Genomic DNA, 19,521 nt, shown 5'->3' on the forward strand with positions numbered 1-19,521 from the left:
CTGTCAATCACACTCGGAAATTTGATTGACAGATTAGTCAACCAATGGTGACATTCGTTACCCTGCGACGTCAGGGGAGTCTCAAAATCCACCGCAGAGAATTCTCTCACGAATGCAGAGATGTTCACAAATGAGAAGCAGTTCGTAAATGCACGTTCAGCAATTCGTATAATCTTACAAGTGTGCCTCAAAATTATATTTGTGAATCAGAGCATGTGCATTTGTGAAACAGCAAGTGTGCATTTCCGATTCTGAAATACAAATGCAAACCAGAGCATGTGCATTTGTGAAACAGCAAGTGTGCATTTCCGATTCTGAAATACAAATGCAAACCAGAGCATGTGCATTTGTGAAAAACCTGGCGTGAGTTCATTCCTATTGAGACTGATCTGGCCTCATAGAAAGAAGGCACTTCCTAGAAATCACTTTTATATGTAATCTAAAGTATAAGTCCTGGTCAAAAACAAGTCCAAGGTTCCTCATTTTAGTACTCAACGGCAAGTTAATGCCATCCAAAGTTATTACATGGCAGTTTTATCATTTAGTTCTAAGGTCCAAAGACACTGTATTCTGTCTGGATGTATATCTAAAAAATTCAGTCATCCAGGTCTTTATGTCTTTAAGACATCTTTGTAATCTGACCAACTGATTGGTTTCATCAGGCTTCATGGAGAAGTATAGCAGAGTATCATCTGTGTAGATGGAAATTTTTGCCATGATGTCCAATATTACTCAAATGAAGCATGTGCTTCATATATATATATTTATGCATAAAAGGATACACACAGTAAATAATTATATAGATGGGAGAGTTGAAAGTAAAGCTATAACTTTATTTGTGGTTATAACAGGAGGGAAAGATAAAGAGGATGAGAATGAAGGAAGACTTTTAAAGAGAGGATAGAAAAACATCCACAAAATTACACAGCCGTGAAATTGTATTGAGAGATTGCAAGAACACATGGAAACAGAGGAGAGATAATGGACAGGAATGAATGCAGACAAATAGATTCAGACAGAGGAAGGTTTACAATATAGGAAGCCATATTCTTAGGTCATTTATATTTCAAACCTGCTCACTTCAGTCATTTATTCCAACAGCAGAGAAAACGCTTTTTAAATTGAAAGTGTTTTACATGCTTTTGAATCCTCTTAAATTATTCTGTGACAACTTTGCCAGGAAGGGAACGTGTACAGCTGTCTGATTAATCTTTTAAAGCATTGTTACACATGTTTCAGATGAACTGGGCTTTTTGAAGAAAGCCAAGGGGATGTTGCTGATAGTATAGTGTAAAACTGAATAACACTGGACATGGCTAAAGTCTTAATGGGGATTCACTGTTTCTACAGCTAGGTGCCCCCGAGGGCTCAGACAACCAGCACCACAAGATACACTTTTCATAAAAAGGTTGAAAGGAGAATTGATGAATAATTAATGTTCCTGAAGCTCCCTAAACAAAGGCTGATTTCTGTGTGTGCAGCAGAGTTGCACAGCTCAGCTAAGTAACTGAGAAAGGGTGACATCTCTGAAAGTGCAAATTGATGGAAAACATGTTATTCAAACTTTTTCACTCTAACTTGGTTTCATCAAAGCCATTTAAAACTCAACTGACTGACTCAGCAGCTGTCTTTTGTTTCTTTTATCTGGTGCCTCCATACACATTTCAGGCTTAGGTCAACCTTTAAAGAGGCACTATGGAATTAGGCAGATTTTTCAAGGACGTGCCCCCTAACAAAGGTCAATTTGGCATCCATCTTGCATTCTACCTGTTTTCTGAGCTCCCTCAAGACAGTAAAAGTTAGTTATATGTTGACTCTTGTCTTATCTCTTGCCTTGTTCTCTTAGGTTTCCTTGCAGAATTGGCCACTGTGCACATTCCGAATGGCCAGTGCGTTGATATCTGCATGCTAGCGCGTGACAAGGTGCCGTAAAGCAAAACTCAGCTGCAGTGTCATGCAGCATCCTGGAAGAAAAGGTTGTGAAGTGCATTTTCTCATGCTCGTGGTGCTGCTGGGCAGTGGTGGCTCCAGAAATGTACACAAATAAATGTCACCATGCCATCACACGAGTTTTAAGGTCAGATAGTTACATAGTGAGACTTTAAAGGAAACTCAAACCAACAATGGTTTACCGCAATAATGAAGGCAAGTAAAACAAACAGTTCATAGTAAAATCCACACAAATGAAGAAAAGTAAGTAAATTAAAGTGGAGATTCCATCATCATAACAAGTCAGTTAATACTTAATTATGACCATCTCTAGATTAGCTTCCTCTATATTACCCATCATAACTAGAAATATGCCATAATTAGAAAGAGGGAAGTCTTCCGCCTTAGGTTAATGTCCTCCTAAGAATGAGAGGATCTGGGATAAGTGTCTTCTAATTGGTTGAATTTTTTTAAGCTTACCAAGAAGATGGGCAAAGAGGTGGTGTGACTGAGGAACAAAAAAAAAAAAAAAAAAAAAACAAACAAACAAACAAACAAACAAACAAACAAAAAACAAAAAACATACAGATCCAGAATATGAAGGTGAACAGAACAACAGCCCACAAAAAATGTTACACCAGGAAGTCTTAGTTTGGTACGTGTACTAATTGCCTTTCAGTTGTGTAACATTGCACATTATTTTTCTGTATACTGTGTCATAGGTGCAGATGTGGGAAATGTGGTAAAATGCCAACTGAGGCAGAATCTAGAAATCTAGAAAGATTATGCTGCCAAAATCTAGAGATGTAATCATACAATGCGACGCATTATTATATTCTATGAAACCATACCACACAGTGCTATATGATGTGTCAGACTCAAGTCCTGTTACAATTACATTTACACCTTCATACACTATCATTGTTACACAAGGTTAATTTGTTAATTCTTTTCATTTACTGAGTTTCTTTTTACACATTGTGTGGCGTTCAAGGTAGATAATTCAAACTGAGGTTGCTCATTTAACTCTATGATTTCATGATGACTGGTTCTACTTTCCCCTTGAAAAAGTTGGTTTTGAAGGAATCAAGTGCTTTGATAACAGTGGCCAAGTGTCTGAAACAGTCTCGTGAGCAACTGTTTGAGACCTTTGGATAAAGCAATCTGTTTACATGAAAATACCAAAATGTGATGGAATCAAATTAAGTGTTGTTCATTTCATGTATCTATTTATTATGTTTTAATACACAACATATTTTAATGGTCATACACAACTATAGGCACATGCATACATACAAGGGTTTTAAACGAATACTTGCTGCTCCTGCAAAATTATACATCCATTGTTTGTGCATCAGTTCTGATTCATTCCAGCTTCCAAGTCAATGTTCTCTTTGTTAGCTTCAGCCATCTTAACAATAACAGCTTATTACAGCGTATTACACATCTTGTCCCCCCCATCCTGAAGCCATCCTAAATGAATGAGAAAATTAATAATTAATAGCCTTGTAAGGAATATTAAAATCTATCAAATAAAGTTTATTTGTCCAACTGAAGAGAAAGTTCAAGAGTAAAAAAGGGGATTCGTAATGGAGAGCTATTTAACGTTCTACCAATAAATGTGGCAGGATTAATGCAGAGGTTTTCTCTTTAACTGCAACTAAAATACCCAATAGAAGTTTAACACAGTGGAGTTTCATCTTCATCAGTGCTGACAGTGTTTTGATTTTAAATACAAAGAATAAAATTTGATTTTTTTTTTCTTTATGCACAATGTCCACGGAGGGACTCACCTGATTTTTCTCTCCATTTCCTCAACCTTTTTTCCAAAGTGTTCTCGGGGCTCTCTTTGACAAATTGCTCATGCTTCTCCTGAAACTTTGGGATTTCCACCTGTTACAGTATCCCTGACAAATTCTTCTGTCTTTATATATCACTTGACAGCACTCTTGCTGAGGACCTGTGGAAGTCCACTCAGCGCCTCACTATGGTGATTTATGATGCAGCAGAAAGTCTTCTTTTAAGCCCAAATGGGACAGGTCTGATCCTTTCACAGCTGCTGAAACAGATAAAAATTCAATCAGTTTCTTCCCTCTTTAACCAGACAGCTCTCTCTCGTGTTCGCTGTTCAGACACAGCGTTATGTGTGCAGCTATGTACAGCTGTTCAAAATTAATGTCAGTGGATTGGGAAAAAAATGGAGGTGAAACAGAGTGAAGAGACATTTAAAAAATGGAGCGGTAGCTCCACACAGAGTGAAGTCAGAACACAGAAACAATACAAAATGTTTAAGGAAATAGTTACATTGACAAACTGCAGATTAAACATGTATTTCTCACAAAAACCTCTGACTCCAGTTTTACACCCTTTTATGTCTCTCTCTATCTTCCTTTTTCCTGTCTTTGGCTCCACCCCTTCCTGTCCCGTCCTGTACCTGCCTTGCCCTTGCTCCGATAGAGAGATTCACACATGGAGAACTCTGAGCGTGGGGTATTGTATGTTTACTTCTAGACATGAACACATCCACTCCGTTCCTCACTGTGATTCTCACCTCGGCCCTGCTGGCTTATACAGTTTTCCAAATGCATCTTATAACAAAGGCCACTAACATAAAAATGCATTAAACATATGAAGAACTGCTTTGTTATATTTGTTAAAAATGTTACTGTAAGTTCCTCTGCATCTTACAATTTGGGAAAGAACAATGTAAACATCATATAGTCCAGTTCTAAATGCAACTAAATCTGAGCTTTGGGTAGCACACATGCTGCCAACCTTTAACAACTTTTAACATTAATAATATGCTGATGCCTTGCACATTTACGTAGTAATTGCTGTGGTTATAAATCTCAAAATTTTTTAAAAGAGCCACAGAATGTGCTGTCCTAAGCAACACTCAAAGATGAGAGTGTGAAACATGACACACCCAACATTTTTAGTCTCTGTGGCACACATGTAATTTTCTCTCAGCTCTGAGAAATCACAAGGAGTTTAAGATCCACTTGGCGCCATTAACCAGCCAGATCTGTGTCACTAAGTGGAGGAAATGTAGGTTTTACTTTTCCTCTGAGATTTCTAATGCAAGCCATTATAAAAGTCCTCATTTATGCACTTGTCTTGCATCCTACCTATATTCACAGCATCAGTGTGTATAAAATGTGTCTTAGAAAATAAGTGATGGAACATTTAAGCATAAAATGGGACTTTTAAAATGTCTCTTTGTTATATTTGGCTTCCGTTATTCACCAGTGAGAAAGGTACACTTATGTAAGATGCTTTTGGTAAACCTCCCCTTGTATGTTTTGTCACTGTTGCAAATCGTTTTTCATCCTTTTGTCAAAGTGCACATTTACAGTAATCAAATATCACCAGTCCATCTTTTCTGAAAATCCTTATTGCATATCGATAATTTACATCTCATTTGCTCAACATTGTGAGGAATGTTTTGATTGTCTGTCCGATACTTTCCCAGTCATCTGCTTTGATGCATTGTTACAATAATGCTGTTATTTGCAGAAATAACTGTTCCGGTAGTCATTTTTTATTATCAAGTGGAAGAGAGAAATTCAGGCTGAGAACTGAAAAGTTCATTTATTTCATATTATTGTGTTCTCTGTGGTGGGAGCGGATGGCATAATTGAATTTCAGATCAGAGCAGACAATTATGTTGGATTTCTTTGCAAAGCGAGAATCAAGCCAGCCAGCCACCCCCAGTGTTCGAAAAAAAGGTTAAATAATTAGTGGAAGTTTGTACGTTAGGAATTATGTGCTTGGCTTGGGTAAATAAACATAGGTGGGTGATTAAGAGGGAGCTATGTGGTAATACCTTGCAGAATGAAATGCAACGGTTCACAAATATCCCCACCTACACGGTTCTGGGCTCAGAGACAATCCACTATGCGCCTGTCATGCAGCTATTGCTTTGGATAAATCTTCTACTAATATTCTAATTTACATTGCAATGCACAAACATCTCCTTCTAACTTCACCTCAAGACCAGTTTTTATGAGATCTACCTTTTTAGTGTCAGTGAGATTTTTAGATATATTTCATTATCACAAATTTAGGAAAAACAAAGCTGAAACTACCATGAATGTTTGACCTTTATGTGTTTTATTTAAGGATGTGGGCATCTTTGTGGACCTGAAGTCTTAATTCAAGTCATCAAACATTGACGCGTATCTTCTCTAAAGTTTATTTCATGATTTCATCACCTTTTTGGAAAATGGAAAAATCTTGCAGCTTTTATTTTAATCACATAATGAAAACTGTGGAATTAACAGTCAGGAGAAGGTGATTATTCTACACCAAAGAAAATAATTAACTTTTTCAAACGTTCTTTTAAATGAACAAAACCCTCTGAATCAGTATACACTAATGTGGAAATCATAGCTGAGCTCTAGGTTTTGTAAGAGTTTAAATCACCATCCCTGCTTTACTCAATCTGAAACTCCACCCTTGAGGATTTCTGTCCGTGAGGGAAGAAAAGAGGCGATTTGTAAACGATGTCAGCACAGGTCATAGTCTAACGCCAGATAATGCCATACTGGCACATGGCAGAATCTTAAAAAGCCATGTGGTCTAAGATGTGTGTGCATACCGACACACACATCTGTAGAATTGTGGTTTAGTACACGGATAAGAGTACACATACACCTATGCACAATAAAAAGTTATGAAATACTTGTTCATTGGTGAAGATAATGCTACAGCACACACATTTAAACACACATTTCCAACAGAGCTGGACTCGACCTCCATTCTGTACATGTGACACATGGTTGAATAATGTAGTTTGCAGCTTGCTGAGATAAATGCTTGATGATCCACTCACACTTCTGTTAAAATGGCTGAAGGCTGACTGCTTACACTCACAGGTTTGATAACATGTAATCTGGTGCATGAAACAAGAAGAATTGATTGCTTCAGAAAGATGTTCACAAACTAAGTCTTATTTTTATGCTGTGTTCTGTGTGGTCAATAAACCTTATTACTCCAATTAGATTACTGCAAACCAAGGATGCTCTGCTAAAACAATGTGGCCACAAAAAGCACAATTTAGACTTGTAGTAAACAAATTCCCATTTCAGCATTAAAACAGGAGCTGAACAAAACAACGAAGATCTTTGAAAGAAAAAAAGCTGATATAATATCAGCTTGCTTCCCTTTCAAACTCCAATTTTCCTTTTCACATAGCTCGACATGTTAAATTATTGGTCTAACATGTTTATGGTGCTGTGTGATAAACATCTGGGTGTCTCATGCTAGAAAGCATGTTGACAAAACTTGTCATGCCTCCACTCCTCTGCTGGCTGTTATTTGAATGTTGACATTGTTGACTTGTGCTATACACATAATTTGTAATTGGTCATCATTATTCACCAACCAGCTACAGTGACACAATGTGTGTTTTACACAAATTAGCAAATGGGTTTATGGTCAGGTTTGCATATGCCTGCAGTAACCCCTTGGCATCCCTGAAATCTTGCAGGAACAACCAAAGAACAAGCATACCAAAACATGTAAAGCTGTTCCTGCATCCTTGGGAGTACAGGCATGGTTGAGCTGTCTTTTGAAAATCTAGAATATGAAATTGGCGTGGTTTCGTGGAAAACACAATGAAGGCACAGTCTTAAGTCTTTCCCACTCACTTACATCAAATATGTCTGTAAAACAACAGAAAATGAGGCTTTTACAGAAATTTTAAAAAGGTGTGCCAAAAGTGTGCCATTGGGAGATCTCTGGTTACCATGGTCCCATGCAGAAAAAGGCTTCCATTTTTCTAACCATTCAACATACAGTTATGATTTTGGGCTCTAATGAAAGGTTACATTTGGGGCTGTCCTATCCCACATCCAGATCCACTGTCTGTATTACTGACAGAGTATGTAAAGCACAAGCATTTACATCCCCAAAGATTTATGCATGCAATAAAAAACAGACCAAATGGTGCACTTTGAAAAATAATTATTTTAGATGAACATACTATTTACACTATTTACAAATTTGCAGGTTCTGCTTTACAAATCATTAGAAACATGCCAGCATTCTAGCTGTCTCAGGCTGTTATAAAACACAGCGCAACATCTCATGTGCTGCTCCTGATCAGTCTTTGTGTGACAGTACCTGCACCTCAAGCACCCAGCAGCGCTGTGTCCGGATATGTGCGCTGGCTTGTGATGTGTAACATGAGAGGGTCCAGGGTCTGCTGGGGTGGGAGATCCCGCATCCACCAGCTCCATGGCTACCTCTCCCTGAATGCTGTCTGGTAAAAAGTCTTCCTCTGATGGTCTATTACATGAGAGAAAAATAAATGGGAAAAAAAAATGTTGCCGTAATACTAACTTGTTCAGACCAACTTCGCCTTCCTCTTCAATCGACAGTTTAGCAGCCTTGGACTAATAGTACATGTTTAAAGGAAATTCCTTATTGGCACAGAGGCAGCGACTATGTTGTATATGCAGACTGAAAGGCTAAGAGCATGAACTACATTCAGCCATGTTACAGATCAAGAATGGCATGTTGCTATAGCAGAATCTGGGCAAAGTACAGGACGTAGACCCTCCACCACTGCACTGCATGTCAGAGCAGAAGAGAAGAGAATCATACTATTTTGATAACAATGTTGTAGAAAAGACTTGTTCAGATCAAGGCTGTTTGAACAGTAATTAAAACCTAAATTGTAGGGAAAAAAGACAATGTAAAGAACACATGCATGGGTTGACAACACATATTTCCATCGTGTCCTCTCTGTCTGCTGGTGATGGTGTGTTTGCATCGAGGCAGACCACCACCCAATTAGAGAAATAATATGGTGTCATGTAAATAAGAAAAATATCATCAGATCATTTAGTTTTTAAAGAAAGGACCACGTATAAATTTGTTCCACAGGAAAGGTCATTTTAAATGACTTCCCCTTCGGGGGTTGTGGGTGGGGCAGGCCCCAATTATAAAGGTAGGGGAAACAAAATTTCATTCCCAACAATAATGGTGTGGTAAATTTTGGTGAACAGTTGTCAGGGGCTGTGCTGTTACTGAGAGTGGTTTACTAATTTGAGAGATACTTTGAAATGTAATGACATTTTCTCTTATTAGGGCAATGTTGTCCCAAGAGAATAAAACTCATTCAGTCAGTAACACAAACAGTGGTGTCCTGCAGCCTAAAGACTGGAGATAAAATAGGAAAAAAACTGCCTCTTTAAAAGTTTAAAGCTATCTTTTTTTACCAACTTTTGATGATTGTATGCAATGAATTTGCTGCTTCACAAATAATAATGTTTAAAAACTTTGGAGCCTCATCCTATGTTGGGGGGAAGATTTGCTGCTACCTCCTAAAGATAAATAATAATAATAATCAAGAGTCAAGCTAAGTTGAAATGCCATTTTTAGCTGATCACCTTTACATTAATCATGGACACGTTGGAACAATCCAGTGTATTAACTTACTCCGGATGTTTTGAGACTTTTCCATCTCCACCACACTTTAGTTGAGGCACAGACAGTAAAGTACGTTTTACATCAGCAGCAACAATTTGTTGATATATCAGTGAGCTACGATGAAATGACAAGATATATACTGTGCATATACAAACCCAAAATACTGACTAAAAATATCATACAGAGACAAATGCACTGGCACTGTCTCCTCTGCACCAGTCTTTCTCACTCTCCTGTCTTTCATGCACACACATACACACACCGGTGGAGTGTTTTTTCTTCACTGAATTAATATTTATGAGTAGTTTTAACGGCTGTGGCTTTTACAGCCAGACTCTCACTGCTATGCACTTTATTAATATCATAAGGACAATGTCAGCAGAGCCCTTAAAGAGGTTATGGGTTTGGGTGTGTGTGTGTGTGCGAGAGAGAAAGAGAGGACATTGGTTGCATTGGTTAAAAGAATTTTTTTGATAGTGGGTGGACTGGGTATGTGTATGTATGTGCACAAATGCTTTAAGATGTGTGGTGAGGATAGGTGTGTGTATATGGGCAATGAAGCAGAGTGTGTGTTAGAATTTGCATGTGTCAGCCTTCCTCAGTTTCTCCTTTACCTTTTTTTTTTTTCCTCTTTACTCTTCACAGTTTCAGTGTTTTTCTCCTTCAGAGGCAGATAGGTAGATAGATGCAATCTGTAGTAGTAGTTGTGTCACTCCCTCTGTAAATAGGAACACAAATATTGATCCTTTTCAACCCTGCTTGACTTCCTTCTGTCCAATGAAGTGTGAGTTTGTGTCTGGGTCTGTGTGTACATTTATGTTTGTTGTGTGTCCTTAAATATTATAAGATCCCTATCTCTGGCCTCTTACCAGATGAAGGGTGCATGCCAGGGGGAAAAGTTGCCAAACAGCGATTAAAGATATACAGCAGGGAGTCCAGTATCTCTCTCTCTCTCTCTCTCACACACACACACACACACACACACACACACACACAGGAATGAAATTTTGGTGAAGTGAAATGCAGTACAGAGGTATAGATCTGATGCTGTGCTATGAAGTAAAGGACAGCAATGAAGGACATAAAACAAATGAGTAAAAGAAAGAGCCTTTTAAACCGTATCTCACACAGTAATCATTACAGTCATAACAAACACTGCCCATCAAACTGATTAAACATCCCCATTTCCATTTGTTCCTCTTCCATCTTCTGTTTTTGGTCTTTTCTTTCACTTCTACTCTTTCATCTTTCTACTGACCAGCCTGTTGGTGATGGAGGCACCAGTGCCTTTAGGGGATTTTAATTAGCCTGTTTTTTTTTTGTTTTTTCCCTGCAGTCCTGGCTTAACCATTCAAGTAATACAGAAATAAAACATTTCTAAATGCTTGTTCATAATCGCTAATATTATGACAGCATAAATTGAAAAGTACTAAGATGTCCCTCATGGATCAGTTCAGAGCTCCACATTGACGCATTATTATTCATTATGTTAAGTAGTTGTTGTGAAGCGTAGAATCGCATGAAAAAAGAAAACACAATTTTACATTTTAGGATATGATTGAGAAATAATCTGGTTGTTCACAGTTCCTAGAATTATATAAATCTACCTAGTGTATAGCACCAAGTCATCATTCATTTAACACACACTAAGCCAAAATGCAGAATTAGTGTGTAAGGTAAGATAAAAAAAAAAGGACAATATAAAAGTCCGACTGCTTTCATAGAAATTAGGAGAGTTAGTAAGAGCCAGTGCTGCTGATGAAATTCAATTTAAATTAATTCAAGTTTTGTCAGTTTGTTGCTCTGGAGCATAAAGGTGTGTTAACAAAATACCAAAGAGGAAAGACATCAATGAGCTCAGAGAAGTAACTGCTCATCTATTGGGAAGGGCTTTAAGGTAATTTACAAACGATTTGGAGTCTATCACTGTACAGAGACAGTTTATTCACACATGAAAGTTTTTAGAAACAGCTGTCAATCTTCCCAGGAGTGAACGTCCCAGCAAGTTCACTCTGAGGTCAGACTGTGTAATACTCAAACAACTGCAGAAAGCCTGATCTCAGACATCTCAGACTCTGCAGGCCTCAGTGAGCATGTTAAATGTAAAAGTTCATGACAGTCCAATCAGAAAAAAACTTGAACAAGTATGGCTTATTTGACAGGTTGCAGGAGAAAGCTTCTTCTCTCTACAAGGTACATAGCAGCATGGCTTAGCTTTCCAAAGCTGTATCTGAACAAACTACAAAGCTTCTGGAAAGATCTTGTAGAGAGAATGCAAAAAAATAATAATAGTAATAATATAATAACCCATTGCATATCAGCACAAACACCTCATACAAACTGTCAAACATGATGGTGGAGGGGTGATGATCTGCGCTTGCTCTGCAGCTACAGGACTTGGACACCTTCAATGAGTCGACCATGAACTCCAAAGTCCAGACCTCAACCTGATTAACATGCTGAGGTGGGACATTCAGAGAGCTGTGCATAAAAAATGCTGCAAACCTCAATGAACTAAAAAAAAAAAAAATTTTAAAGATGAGGACCAAAATTTCTCCACAACCATGTAAGAGACTGATAATGTCATACAGAAAACACATTATTGGTGCTTCAGATGCTTCTACAGGTTGTTGGATCAAGAGTTAGATTTTCACACACTGCTTCTTTTTTGCTTAGATTTCCTTGTTAAATGAATGATGAATTAATGAATTGTTTTTCATCTGAGGATATACTTACGTAACTTTAAAACCCGGTGGAAACCAAATGTTTAATTCATTATGTACTGATACATAAAATTTTAGAACTGAAAGTGGATGTGGTTTAATTTTCACATGACTGTGTAATTCTAATACTGCACACTGGATCGATATACAATCCAATCCAAAGTTAAACATAACTTTAAAATGTTCAAATGTAGTTGCGTTGTAAAAACAGTGTTTTGTTTCAGTGATTTCATTAAAGAAAAATTATCCACTATTTCTGTTACGTGCTGCAGCCCAGCATGGAGCAGGAGAGTGAGTGATAGATGAATCCATGTATATGTTTTTAAAAGTTAATGGACAAGCAAACTCTTAGAGAAATGTTTAATTATTTGGGTGAGTGAAGTAATAATTTCACAAGTCATAGAGTTTCTTATCACCTCTAATTGATTAGAAATGCTGACTACTTCACTTCCAATGCACAGTGAAGTATTAAGTAAATGGGTTTAGATATTTGGATTGAAATAGCACATGTATTGTTTGAAGTTGATCCAAAATCTGAGAAATAAATGGGGACACAGGCAGGTAATGACATTATATTATATATACATCACAATCCAGACAAAAAAAGTTTTTATATGAGGAACCAAGTATAAAAGTTAGATATATAAACCTGTACAGGTGATAACATAAACTTTTTGGTGAGAAAAACACAGTTTAAATTGCCAGAAAAATTATTTGTCCACTCGGACCATGAACTAATCCAATGTGTTTGTCCTTCTTCTGGGTTTTGCTCTGTTGTCATCATCGGCCTCACCTCACCATGCTTCAGAAGACATGCTTATTCCTACTCTTATTACCTGTAAGTAGAGATTTCACACCAGGAACAACTCCTGTCTCAACCCATCCTTTTTCTTTCTTTTTCCTTGTACATCTGCTTGCTGATTTCTATATATTGTCCCATTTTCTTTCCATTTCCTGTTTAACTTTTATCTCATTCAAACTCTTAGTGAATATGAATTATAATATGTTTAAACATGTACACATTAAAAACCTCAAAGGCATCTTAGTTTTCTTAAACACACACAAAAAGAAAAAAATCCACATTTAGTTTTTATGGCCTTTACTTTTTATCTTTATTTAATTATTTTTTATCATACTCATTGTGATAAAGGGACCACAGAATTACCTCCCTGAGAAAAACTCCTTCCTTTGTGGAAAATCACAACATCATGCAGTCACAATACCTCATTTTAAAGAAGGCAAAAAAAAATCTAAAGCTGCGATATAACAAAAATTCAAAAGCTCTGTACCTTGCTGTATCATAAAACCATTTTATATTTTGCCTAGAACTGCTTGTAAAAAGACATTAATTTAAAAGAAAACAGATTAGAAGAAAAAATATTTTTACCAAAACTTGCCAAGCTAGTTAGAAAGGTTTTTGCATATTGCATTATAACATATCATTCTGAGCATAATCTCAGAAGTGCTGTAATATTACATGACAACCTGGCATAGCATGTTTGAAAGTTTTAACCCCTTTAGAAAATTGTATATTTATGTGTTGTAAACAATGAATGTACATGAGTGTCTTTTCAAAGTATGATCTTTACAACATGTTCTTGTGGAAGAGTATTGTGATACAAACAAGGACTTCTTGGGATCTCTGAAAAACATCCTCATCTGTCTTCAAAATGGTTGTTACACCCCTATGGAGTCCCCTATAGGTATAAAACCACTTCTAAAGATGGAGGACTCCACCAAATCAAAGACACATTTGTTTCACAAGAAGAAACGTGAGATCATTATTGCCCTATCAAAGTGGAAAAGTCTGTGAGCTTGCAAAGGATTTGTTCTAATTTCTGAACATCCTAAAGATCTCACATTGACTTAATGAGTTCACAATGAGGAAAAAAGGTGGCAGGGCTTCAAGGAGAGAGCCACTGATCTCCAACAAAACAATCTGCTGCATGTTTAAGGGCACATTCACAACAGCATAGCCTAGAAGACTCAATTTGATTGGATGGGGAATGCCTGGAAATATTGCATCTTCCTTTAGCTTTGATTTGCTTTCACTTAACTTTACTCAAGCAGACCAACTTGTCTGGACAACATCATGCAGTTACAACAACTGCTCCCTTGGGGTGATATTCCCTGAAACGAACACTGACCAAGTAGAAAAAAAGCAGGAGGAAGAAGAAAATCGGGTTTGTCAATTGGCCAGGACCAAAAATGGAAATCCTTCCCCTTCAGCTGGCTCATTCACCACAAGTATGGAGTGACACCAAGTTTATGCAGTCTATGGGTATCTGTTTTTGTCTGTGTTTTTATGTGCAATGAGCAATCGGCCCAGTTGTTTCATATTTAATGTGAAACTTCATCTGTGGCATTGCGGTGTCCATATCGTTAAATGCCACGTGTTGTATACATTTTTGTACTTTTACACCAACCGGACCGGCTGTTAAAACTATCTCTTCAACCTTGCATCAGCGAAAATGCGGAAGCAACAGTTTTCCGCCTGATGCTTTTCTGCGTTAACCACATCCACCTCAAATCTCCAACCATTCACACAGTGCTTCTTGGAGCCCCATGAGAACAAAGTTCTGCTCGCCTGATGCTTTGAGAACCACTGCAAGGTTTCCTCAATCACGTCTGCGAGAACAAAATTACATCCATATGTTTTCATGGCCTCAAAAACAAGAAAAAAACTCTTCCTTCTTGCAAAGTATGTACGTAACAGGTTTTAATGTTAAAGAGTTCACTATCAAGGAAAACTGAACAACTGTGCATGGCAGGGCAGCAAAGAGAAGCCACTGCACTCCATTAAAAAACTGCTGCATGTCTACGTTTAACAATGGCAGAAGGATAAGGTTTGGAAGAAGAAAAATGAATTAAGTATGTAGATGGTATTCTCGGTCAGCACATAACGCCATTACTGACTGAACATGAATTCTGAGTTTCATCACTGAATTTTAAATGAAAATGTCAAGATGTATCTGAGAATTAAATCTCAACAGAAAGTGTCTCATGCAGCAAGACAACAACCCTCGATCTACCAAAGACTCATTAAACGAGGAAGCAAACATTGTGGAATCACCAACTAAGTCATCACCTTTATCCACAAGACATGTGGAAGAACCTAAAGAGAACAAACTCGACAACATCTCAGACTTGGAGAAGCTACGCTGATGTGCAGGACTGGGCAACAATTACCAAATATATTTAGATTAGTTCTACTTGTTGCAAAAGAGGGTTCTTCTGTCCTTTAGGTTTGGTTTATTCAGTCATTTTCCTGAGGAGGTAAATGGCAGGTCAGTAATTAATTGCCGTTTATTTAACTAATATTAAGACTTGTCTAAGAATGTTTTAAGACAATATAGTATTTATGCTGAAATCTAGAAAACTGTTTACTAGAATCCATGTATGCGAAGTTTCCATATAGACTGAACTCTTAGCACAGATGATAATAAAGCTACTATCTGATCCGAGCTAACCATCCTAATTCCAACTCAGTGGTACATAGATCAGCTGTAGTCAATAAACTCTATTAATATAATTCCTTTTTTTAACTATAAAGAATTTATTGAAACATGATCCACGTTGTTTGCACAGCCATCTCTTGAAGATAACAGTAATCCACTGTTATCTTCTGCACCAAGTGGCTACTTCCTGGTTATTAACCACTTCTAATAAAGGGCCATTATAGCTGTCTTTATACATGCACACACACTTGTGTGGCTGTGGGCACTCTCTTTGGCCTAAGGTAATTTACAAATCCCAGCAGAGAATTTCTGAAAGTCCTTGCTCCTTTAGCTTACTTGACAGAATCTCCCTTTTTTTTAAATACCAATTTCGTTTTAACTCTGAACAGAGTGGGATTTAGTCATATCTCCTTTTCCACTCACTGCCTACTAGGGTTGTCAATATAATAAAATTTAAAACTAAAATTTAACCCCCCCCCATAAAAAATAATTAAATTAATTAATCAAAAATACAGAACTACTAGATAGTGAACTTATAACATGTAGTGTCATTTTCCTCGCAATGCTTGAGAGCAGATCAAGTAAATGAAATGAAAATGCTAGCTAAGATGATCTAGTTTTTTTTAATAGATTAATTAACAAAGCATTTTAAAAGATGAACTTTTTAAATGTTTTTGTCTACAGTCTACATTAATAGGCATTAATATCTACTACTACTGCAGCACCATAGACTGTATATAAAAGATGGACGGAGCCTCCGTGACGTCACCCGTAGGTTTGTGAAGAGCTGAATTGAAGCTCATTGGGTGGTTTCCACCGTCGCCATCTTGGCAGCGTCACGCATGCCGTTATTCCCGGAAAATCCAAACATGGGCAAAGAGGTGGAGCTGAGAGGGAGACTGTGAAGGTGGGGGTGAATGATTGACACCTATCAAACTCTGAGCTGCCTGTAGCTAAAACCTAACTTAGCTACCCGGGGTTAATGGTAGCTAACCAGCTAACAGGAGTAGGCAGGCTAAAGCTAAGCCGATTACAAAAACCGCAGTTGTGCTGCACCCTCCATTCTATCCTTCGGATATTGGATAACCTGGCAATCAAAAGAACACGCCCCTAATTATGCTGAATTTCAAGATTAAATAACATCCAAATGGATGAGTTAAATGATAAATTCGCCCCCTCAGAGTTGTCATGAAGGTAAACTTTTGTACCAGGCTTTAAACATGATTATTTCTGCTGTGAAGGTGGTCTTTTTTACATGGGAGTCTATGGGGATTGACTCTGTTTTGAAGCCAGCCCCTAGTGGATGAGGGGTGAACTGCAATTTTTTTGCACTTCCACATAGGCTTCACGTTTTACCATCGAGGTTGCTGCTTGGGCAGCCCCCACTGCTTATTGAAAAGAGTAAACAATATCTGCTTTCACATTGGTATCCAAAAATCTCCAATAATACAACAAAAAGTTGCTAGATTTGCAGTTAGGCGCTTTCTCTTTTAAACATTGCAAGAAGGGTCTAAAAATTGTTAAATATATTGACAAACTCACTAAATTGGCAACACTGCATAGCTGCAACTTGTTATTGTTGTTTACTTGGCAGTGGGCATGCCGTGAATTAATACATTACCGCCCTCAGCTGGTAAGGAGCATGGATCCAAATGTCAGATACAATGACCACATTAGGTCAGATAGGAACACTTTTATTGTCATTCTGGCAAATTACATCAGAGATGCACTGCAGAACGATGTGATGATGCAGAGTCAACAATAAAAACACACACAATTGACTGAATGGTTAATTGTGTGATATAAATGGGTCTTTCTGCTGTCATCCTCTGAATGGAATGCTTGAAACTGTCAGAATCTTCAGGAATAAGGAGGATAAAGTGGTTTTTGGTAGATTCGGTTTATCGTTTTGACAGGGCATCCATGCATGCAAAATTAGCTCCTCTAGCCGAGTCAATGCCAAATTTGGTTTTTAATGGCATAGGAAATAACTTAGTGTCTGGACACCCAATGATTACATTTTTTAATGCAACTTTTTTTTTTTTTTTAAACCTTTTCTGCCCAGTGTCATAACATGCAGAATGGTGTTCTGTGTGCCAAACTCTGCCAAGAGAGGCATCTTGTGGATACGCCTGCCCTTGATATGCTAAATCCTTTTTATTACCAATGGCGTCTCTGCATGTGGGGCCAATGGAGCCTGGCCCCACCAGATGTCGCTGTGGAGCTTAATGCTGTCTTAATATAATTAAGTGGAATATAATCAATCTTTATACAGTAATAATTTTTAAAGAATAATATTCTTTATTCAAAGATATAGATTCAAAAATTCGAATCATCTTTCGTAAGGTCTGGCTAAACGTGAGAGTACTGACTCACATGTTGAGAATGCTCTCAAATTGGGTTTGCTTGGAAGTACTAACACAGTAGTACAAATAAATTCTGCCCACAAACTTGCCATTGAACTACACAATCAACAAACTGAAGAAAACAGGTATGTGCTTGGGAGAATTATCACATGCCTACAACTGGTAAATGTGAAATCGCTTTATGGGGCCGTGATGAATCTGCAGATTCACTGGTTAAATGCACTCGCTATGTTGTCCATTGAAAATTAATTATTCATAATTATGGGAATTTGACTGAAGGGTTTTGACAAGTTTGCCCAGATTAAAGATCGATGTGCATCCTTTCTGTTCAAGAATTAACCGACACTGGTAACTGATCCTTTATTTGTAATGCTATGCATAAAAAAAGTTGTAGCCTATTCTTGAGTTATTACTACTCAAACTCAGATTGTACTGTATGTCAGTATGTCAGAGTGCGTTGTGCCCCATTTAACTTTTCATGCCAGAGATGCCACTGATTATTACATTATTTTATTTGTGTTTTAGTTATGTTGCTTTGCTGTAAACTAATATATTAATGGTGAACCTGACAAGGGAAACAAAAGGAAAAGTGGGTGGCAACAGCGTTAGCAGGCAGTAGCAACCAGCACAAAGCACTTGGAAACAGGGACACCTCAGTGTGAATAAGTGTGTGCACATTAAGTGCAACCATGTGGCAGAGGTGAACCATGTGCCCATGAGGGGGGTTGCGAACATGCCCAACCCCAAAAAATCAGATAAAGGCAAGGATGGGCCAGAGATCTAAGGATCCATCAGGCCCACGAATTACAGAGCCCAGCAGAGCCAATGAAAACTCTGCAAACACAGCCAAGAGCAGTTGACTCAGCTGACTGGAGCCTCCAAGCACCATGGAGGAATAGGCACCAAGTGGCACAGAATGACAGCAAGCAGGCCCGGGGGGCAACACGCGCCAAGGTGTGGGCCGTGTGGAGAGCCAGCACCCCACAGTCCCAAGAGCCACCCATGTCCTTTGGTAGAGCCTTGCCCAGGAACCCAACAGAACCAGACTACACAAGGCAAAACCCCCGCAAGTCAGTGCTTGTCCCGATGCCATCAAGGATGCATCCGCAAGCACCGCTTCCCACTATTATCCTGACGAATTTTTAAACTTGCAAGTTCCCGATCTCAGCACAGACTTTGCAAAGCCTCAGAAAAAAAGCACACCTTTGCATATACTTGCTCAGCCTTGTATATACAGAATATACACCTGCAGCTTATTTGCCTTCAGTCGAAACGTCTCTGCCAGTGTCTGAACTTCAGAATTATTTATGATAGAAATTCAATTTAAAAACAAGCAAATTATATGAGACAAAAATCCAGATAAATCTTACAAAATACACAATGACTTAGAAGCAATCCATTCAATAATTAAATACCAGAGAAATAATTTTCTTAAAGATTTTCTGCAGCTGCACACACACTTTAACACATGCAGACCTACATACATATACATTCACACACACAGTTATAGCCCAAGGATGTTTACTGTAAGAAGAGGGGAATTTAAAAGTGTTCAAGACTCCAGCTTTTTCTTTTTCCAGAGTGCGTGTGCATGTGTGTATTTGTGTT

At 37.9% G+C, this 19,521-nt stretch overlaps 1 protein-coding gene across 12 annotated transcripts in view; it reads left to right on the plus strand.

Moving 5' to 3' along the window:
• Positions 1–19,521, plus strand: part of ptprt (protein tyrosine phosphatase receptor type T) — a 360,770-nt gene that overhangs the window by 256,099 nt on the left and 85,150 nt on the right. For 5 of the 12 annotated variants that reach the window (XM_041980879.1, XM_041980882.1, XM_041980886.1 and 2 more), the window contains one exon: positions 4,387–4,419. The exons of 3 other annotated variants lie outside the window; for them this stretch is intronic. In XM_041980879.1, coding sequence (XP_041836813.1) covers positions 4,387–4,419 — 33 coding nt within the window. Of the gene's footprint in view, positions 1–4,386; positions 4,420–12,897; positions 12,928–19,521 lie in introns of all 12 variants that reach the window. 4 more of the 12 variants (XM_041980880.1, XM_041980888.1, XM_041980890.1 and 1 more) reach the window with 2 other exon arrangements.

Source organism: Melanotaenia boesemani, chromosome 3, assembly GCF_017639745.1.
Source record: "Melanotaenia boesemani isolate fMelBoe1 chromosome 3, fMelBoe1.pri, whole genome shotgun sequence".
NCBI lineage: Eukaryota > Metazoa > Chordata > Actinopteri > Atheriniformes > Melanotaeniidae > Melanotaenia > Melanotaenia boesemani.